The sequence below is a fragment of the Gigantopelta aegis genome, chromosome 4, assembly GCF_016097555.1.
Source record: "Gigantopelta aegis isolate Gae_Host chromosome 4, Gae_host_genome, whole genome shotgun sequence".
NCBI lineage: Eukaryota > Metazoa > Mollusca > Gastropoda > Neomphalida > Peltospiridae > Gigantopelta > Gigantopelta aegis.
The window spans coordinates 13,342,912-13,351,078 of NC_054702.1; the positions used below are offsets into that span (position 1 = coordinate 13,342,912).

An 8,167-nucleotide genomic window follows, 5' to 3' on the forward strand; every position below is an offset into this window, starting at 1 on the left:
GGAAAAAAATGTTTTGCTTGAGTAGGTGGTGAGTTCGACCCCCTAAACACACCTTGTACACGCGCCTGGTAAAGATGAATATAACGTAGACAACTAAGAGAATTTCAATCCCTTGATAAAGGCTGCGGTACACTGCCGAAAAGTTGGGTGCAAATTGCTTTGTTTGTGGTATGTGTTTCAATAGCATAAATAATTGCATAAAGTGTGATTGCATGACTCACAGTGTGACTTCCTGATACCTGCCATTCGACGTACCAGTAGCGTTATATCCACATTACACTCCTGTTACTGATAACATGTTTCTACTCTCTGTCAAAGTTAGGCTATATATCGACGTCAATCTTGTCGCTGCCAGGAAGCAAGTTTAGTAACTGTTTTATTCATAGAGGTATCGTGTCATTCAAGTTAAAAGTGGCTACGTTGTTGCTTTAGATTGTCGCCAGCTGTCAGTAAGTTCTATAACGACCACCACTGATCTGCAAGGTATTATATCCCTCAGACTTGACCTCGTTGGTTCGCATACCTCCGTGATCGTTTTTTTGTTGTTGATTTTTTCACTTTAAAAACAACTTTTTGCGGGTACACGTCGTCTTATTCGGGTACATAATGTCTAATTCTGGTACTAATGTTACATGTTAATAGACTTATATTCAGTAATATACTAAAACTAGTATATTAATGTTACATAGTAATATACTTATATTTAGTAATATACTAAAACTAGTATATTAATATTACATAGTAATATACTTATATTTAGTAATATACTAAAACTAGTAAATTAATGTTATATACAATGTTGCATGTCTTGTGATAGACATCCAGTAGTTGTTAAAAACAAAACAAAAACAAACACAAAAATAAAAATAAACCTTTCTTTGTCAAAGGTTTTTCGTTAATGACCGTTAAACATAAGATTTGTTTTTCTTTTAAATAAAATCACGTGAACATAGAAAGGAAAATGGGAGGAACTTGTTTTAATAATAACCAGACTGTTATTTTTATTATCACGTTTACATTAAAATACATGGAAACGTCTTGAAATAATTGCTATAATCTCATGTTTTCTTATTTTGACAGACATATCGACGATATAGCCAAGACGTTCTTCAGCAATGAAAGTTACAGAGTGTCTTCTTTCCGTCCTATTACTCACGGACTGGTTTTCATTTGGTAAGACGTTTAATGTTCACAATTAACGCCACATAATTACGTGTAATTGTTAAGAGTTCTCTTGGACTTGTACCTAGACAGCCAATATTACACTCACACCCCCACACACCACAGTTTTCTAATAGTAACAAGGGATCTTTTTATGCACCATCTCACAGACAGGGTAGTACATACCACGACCTTTGATATACCAGTTGTGGTGTACTGGCTAGAACGAGCAATAGCCCAATGGGCCCACCGACGGGGATCGATCCTAGACCGACGGCGCATCAGTCGAACACTTTACCACTGGACTACGCCCCGTCCTCAACATAGAAATAATGATAACACCCAAACACGTATTAAAGGTATATAGTCTACAAATACACGGTACTTCTGGTTAACCTAAAAGGATGTTTGTTTTGGGCTTTTCTTTGTGTGTGTTTGTTGTTTTGTTTGCTTATTGTTTTGTTTGTGTGTTTGTTTGTTTTAGAATATGTTCTTGGTTGACTTAATATCTGTAGAAGCTCAAGACAGTGTCGTAATATGACTGTTTGGCATGCTTTATAATTTTTATGGTTCTAGCATTGTGTAACACTCGGTTTAACCTTCTAAGTTTAATTTATTCAAAATGGCGCCAACATTTGGTCGCTTTTAGATTAAACACCCTCATGTATGGGTTTTATGGGTTGCACAGGACAAAACTGACACTTTTAGATAGCACAGACATCATAGAGAGGTCTTTCGTACATTTTGTGCTCTAAAAATAAGATTTTTCAAATATAGGTTATCATGGTATTTCACTATTTTGTCAGTATGCAGCTTGTATGAACAATTTGTAACTAGGTCATGTTTAATACCCAATCATGAATCTACCTCTTTACTGCTGACAAATGATGGCATAATCCTATAAACTATCTTGTTTGCCTAAACCCAGGGTGAACAGAATGCAAATTCAATGACTGCTCATTAACACATACAATACATGAACCAAGAATTAGAATGAGAGTAAGGACTAAAAATGATAGAGACGTTTACTTGAATATCTGTCATCATCTATATAATTCAAAATTACTCCCTTTGTTATTAAACTTTCTAGGCATGGGAAGAAAATGTGTGAACAAAAAGAAAAATATCAGTAGAGACGATAATACAAGTGCATCAGAACTGCCTATAGATATACCCAAGGAGTTTTGTTTTGTGCAGGTTTAACCAGTGAAGAAAGATACATCGCCCTTGTGAATGGCAGACTACCTATAGACAATGCACATGACTGCTTCATTTTAGCAATATGACCATATCCAATGTCCTCAAGACTGCTTTCAGCAGAAAAGCTCATTTTTATTATGGTAACAGTTTTTCAGATTATAGTACGCATGTATCTATTAAAGGAAATAAACGGGGTGGGAGGGCTGGATGGGTGTAGGTTATAGTACACATGTATCTATTAAAGGAAATAAACGGGGTGGGAGGGCTGGATGGGTGTAGATTATAGTATACACATGTATCTATTAAAGGAAATAAACGGGGTGGGAGGGCTGGATGGGTGTAGGTTATAGTACACATGTGTCTATTAAAGGAAATAAACGGGGTGGGAGGGCTGGATGGGTGTAGGTTATAGGAAGATCATCGGGAGGTCGAGACATGTCCTAGCCACAACAAACAATGGCTGTTTCTGTGCCATCATGTGCAGCTGTGAATGGTGTAATGAAAACACTCAAAAAGGTTTATGACATAAGTGATATAATACTAGTTAGACAAAAGACAAGATAAGAAAGACAAATTTGCAAGACAGAAAGGAAACCACTGAATGTATCAAATCTGTTATGTACATTGGTATATACATAGACATTCAAACCGATGTTGGCATTCAGTCTATCGGTAAGTTATAAGACAAATAGAATTACTTCAGCTTTCCAGAAGCAATATTTCTTCTGTTTCACATTTTAGAATTTACATATCACAATTTCTGAGGTATCTTAGGGTAAGCTCAATGTATGCTAGTTTCAGTATGTCATATTTTTCTTGTATAGAAGTTTTTTTATCAGAGTTATAACAGTCAAAGAATCCTGAAAGCTTTCAAAACAGTTCATGGTTGACATGTAGAATCTATATCAGATCACAATTACTTACGCTATAGGTTATGTTTCTATATAGCATTAGTGGCTATAGCACTGTTATTAATATGAGTAGACCCATGGGGTTTTATGCACCTTTACCTGCATGGAGGCAACATATCCTGAAAAGGACAGCTCGTCTCAGGATATTGATTTAAACAAGCACACTCACTAAACCTGGCCAGTGTACATCCATTTTACAGTAAAGGTATTACATTTGCATTGGTTGGAATTACCACTAAAAAGTCTTCAATGTCAGCAATTTACACGTTTGCAAACCATATGCATTCCCCTGTCAACTTCAGTCTAATAGTTGCCACTACAAAGCTGTCTGCCATGAAATAGTCAAACACCAGACTACTTGTGCGTATACATTTCTGGATTTCCGTCAATTAAATGGGAAAATAACTGTGCTCTGTGGCCAATAGGCTGATGTTTGTTTGCACATAGCATTCTGACTGTACATACATCTTCATGCTTTTTAAATATCTTCTACAGAATTTTCATTGTTTAAATAAAAATAACTGACTATTGCCTCTGCTGATATTGCGTGGAAAGGTGGGCATACTTTGTGTTGAAAGGTATGCTCACTTTTTGCCAACACCTGATATCATTACTGTTTTAACAGTGATTCATGGGAGCATGCCATTACATCTGTCTAAATATTTATTTTTATGTAGTTTGCAGTCTTCCTAAAGACAGCGTAGGAATGATGTCTTGTACTGGGAATTGGCAATCATGGGAACTGTCACAACCTTGCTAAAACATCATCTGAAAAAATGCCTTGTGCAATATCATTTTGAAACGTATTGTCATTCAGATTTGGTTTGTTGGATAAGTGTATGATGATACAGTACCCTAGGAATGCGAAATGTGCAATGTTACACGTAAACAGTATTCGATGGATATGGATCAGATACATCTATAAACGACAATTCCCATATTTGTCAATCATTTGGTACTGAGTCTACTTGACAAGGGAACAGAATTTGTTTTTACAAATTGATTTTTGAGGAGGCAAATTCTTCTGATCTATTAACTTTTTTGAGTCTCCTTCAGGTGGATTAGTTGCATTTTACTATATATGTATGAAACTAATAATTTGCTGAATAATTCAGAGTGTAAGTTAGGCTAACTTTGTAATTGGATTCTATATATGTGTGTTATTTTATGCTACAGACAGACATTGTCTCAAAATGGAGAAACCCATTTCAGGGCAAATGGGTTTCACCCCATCATTGATGTGTACTTTCAAATGCCTATGCGAAACAAACTATGACACAATGGTGCACATGGAAGGAAGTGGACAAAGACTGGACGGTTGCATGTAAGAAATGGAAATGAATTTTAAGCTCACGAATTTCAGTTTTGTCTTCAGAAGATAGACTAACCGATTAACTGCAAGACCATGTTATATGTGGAACTCATTAATCTACAATGTGACATACTATATTTTTAAACACAAATGATATAGATTACCAAGATCTCAGATCACTATGGAGGAACTGTTATTTCAGTGTTAATGTTGGCGGTCATCTTGAAAGATATAAATTAATGGAGGTCTTTCTAAGTCATTATGTAGGTTATTACAAACAAAATACAATGAATTTAAAATAACATTTACTAAGTATATCTCGTTTCAGCACACATACATGTGTTTACTATTGAAATATATGTCATGTGGCCGCTATATTTAATTATCCAAATTAGTCACAAATTAGGGAGGTATTTCTAAGTCATCAAGTAATTTATTACAGACAAAATACAATGCAATTAAAACATTATTTAATAAATATATCTTGTTTCAGCACGCATTTATGTGTATACTGTTGAAAAATATACCTGTGGTGGCCATATTTAATTTATGCAAATTTAGTCACTTTCCACCACCTACATCAATGCACATTTTTCATATGTTGTCTGGGAAAGCTTTGAGAATAAACTACAACAAAGATAAATCCTGTTGCAATTTGTTCTAGGTTAGGCCTTTTTTAACCTTAGATTGACTGGACTATCTGAGTGCTTTGGGCATAAGTGTTTATTTGTCTCTAGGTGAGATTTGGAAGATTGTATTTGGATATATAGGTAGACAGATAGACAGACAAACAGATATACAGATATACGAAGGATAGACAGATACACGATATTTATGTAACCGTTTATTGTTAATCATATGTGTGTATCTCTAAAAAAATAATGTCCTACATTTACTTTACTTCATGCATGCTGAAGGTTAGAAAACAAAATGTATCCACGCCCTTTTCAAGAACAGACCTCAAAACGCTCAGTAACAAAACATTATTATGGATAGCCAACTCGATTTCAAAACACACAAACACACACACACACACACACACACACACACACACACACACACACACACTCTCTCTCTCTCTCTCTCTGGACAGCATGGAAACTGATTTTGGATTGCATTCGTATAGTATGATCGATTCAAACGACTTTTAAATTTAACCATTTTATACATAGAATTAGAACATAAACTCAACGGATGGGGTGGGGCAATTATATATTACTTCGCCGTTCAACTGGGAGCCCAAAGTAAAGTATTATCTTCACAGTTGGGGGGGGGGGGGGGGGGGGCTCTCTCTCTCTCTCTCTCTCTCTCTCTCTCTCTCTCTCTCTCTCTCTCTCTCTCTCTCTCTCTCTCTCTCTCTCTCTCTCTCTCTCTCTTACTCAGTATAAATAAGCTAAAAATGTATTCTTCATTTCAGGATTTTGCAATAATCGGATTACCATTAAAGAAACGGAGCCTAAAGGTAAAGCAGATAAAATATAACAATAATATCACATAGATCTAATTTCATGACGCAAATATAACTCTTTAAGTACAATGAAATAGTGATAATACTTTGATTACGTATCACAAAGTTGAGATGTGTTCTAACGGCGCCACTTATAGACGTAATCTGTTTGTAGAAGTGATCTGTAGCCAGCGACCTAATTAGGTGAATTATTAGAGCTTACGATTTAGTAACAGAAAATAGATATTGTTCATTTTAACTCTTTTACACCGTGTAGAATTCACCTACAATCACGATATGTGTTGTTGTTTCTTAAAAATGTATAAGTCGCACTGTTAGAATTCACCTTTTGTTTAATTTATCTAACGCAAAATGGTTCTCGAAGTTGAACCTTCCCTTTCGTTAATACTCCGACACAGATATATTTGGGCAGTTATATGCGAGGCACAACGTGTTCATTGTAGTTAACGTACACGCAAGTCTCTCGGAACTTGAGCATATTTCAAAAGGGGCCAACACCAGACACAAAAATTCAAATTAGCAACTCAAACTGGATTTTGCCTTTAATAATTTCGTACATGTTTTACACAAATTTTGTTTAAGCTGCTATGAACATTAGGAATACCAGAAACATATGGCGAATACGCATTACTATTCTAAGGAAGAAAATGTAATTAATATCCAGTTTTATTCATTAAAAACCTTTTTAGCAGGGGGCATGTTTAAATGTCTGTAAAGTCAGTAATGCCCCTTTAAAGGTTTTGACTGTCATTTCATAACGAAGTATAATGATGAAGAAAGCACATTAAAATGCAAAACAAGATGTGGTATAACGTATTCATTAAAATTGTATTACCTTTTTCCCATCCGACTTAAAATAAAAATACATGGGCAAATTATCTAATTCCATCCGACACCAAATATATATATATATCGTTTAAAGTATGCTGTGAATCATATAAACCTGTATTAATTCAAATCTTCTATATCAATATTTAATGTTATGTCATTATTGCACATGTAAATTTGCACAGAGATAGTGAAGGACACGATTCATTTCATGCAAACATTTGACATATAAAATATACTATAAACTTTCAGAAAGTAACGGCTACCTTCTTGCACTAGATGTTGTAAGTCTCTATCCAAATATTGACATAGATGAAGGACTTGTTGCTCTAGAAACAGCCATTGTAGAAAGAGAACTGCTACAAGGAGACGACACTGCAGCAGTCATCCAGATAGCTGATTTTGTACTTCCAACAATGAATTTCTATTCAAGGATGTCCTTATAAATAGATTCTTTAAGCAGATATCGGGTACAGCCATGGGTACGCCCTTTGCGGTTACCTACTGGATGCACAATTACTGGGAAAACACTCCCAACAGACCTGATATTAAATACAGGTTCACTGACGACATCTGGGCTTGGTCCACTGCCGTAGAACCAGATATTCTAGAGTTTGTTAATAAACAACACCCCACAATTAAGTTCACACTTGATTTGAGTAAAACATCAGTGACATTTCTAGATGTGAAAGTGATTGCTGATAGCAAAGTCCTGCACACTGACCTACACTGTAAAGACACTGCTTTTCACAAATACCTCCCCCCTACCAGCTGTCACCCACGACATGGTTTAACTCTATTGCTTACAGTGGTGCTATCAGAATTCGCCGTATATGCAGTAAACCTGAATGGGAAAGACAACACCTTCTAGAGTTCACTGAATACTTATCAAATTGTGGATATAAAAAGAAAACAGTTGTGGCTATGTTAAAAAAAAGCACAGAACCGCCTTAGAGTTGAATTATTACAGTACACAGACAAATCCCAGTCGACCACAAACATTGTACCTTGGGTAACTACCTATGATCCCAGGCAACCAAACCTCCGTCAACTTTCCAAAGACACAAACATTCTTCATACTAGTGAAAGGATGGCTAAAACTTTAGTGGCCACACCCATCATCATTGCTGAACATAAAAATGCCACCTTAGCTAACATTTTAAAATGTAACCAGTTGTGTCGGATATAAAATATAGCGTTCTAAGTGTAAAACCTGTGCTGCTATATTCACCACAGACTCGATCACCAGTAAAACTAATAAAACTTTTAAAATAAAAAATACCCTCA

At 35.5% G+C, this 8,167-nt stretch overlaps 1 protein-coding gene across 1 annotated transcript in view; it reads left to right on the forward strand.

The window, feature by feature from the left end:
- The window catches only part of LOC121369696 (protocadherin-19-like), a 46,192-nt gene that overhangs the window by 10,594 nt on the left and 27,431 nt on the right, over positions 1–8,167 (forward strand). The window contains exons 2-3 of the mRNA XM_041494747.1: positions 1,081–1,173; positions 6,002–6,046. Coding sequence (XP_041350681.1) covers positions 1,116–1,173; positions 6,002–6,046 — 103 coding nt within the window. The 5' untranslated portion in view covers positions 1,081–1,115. The remainder of the gene's footprint in view (positions 1–1,080; positions 1,174–6,001; positions 6,047–8,167) is intronic.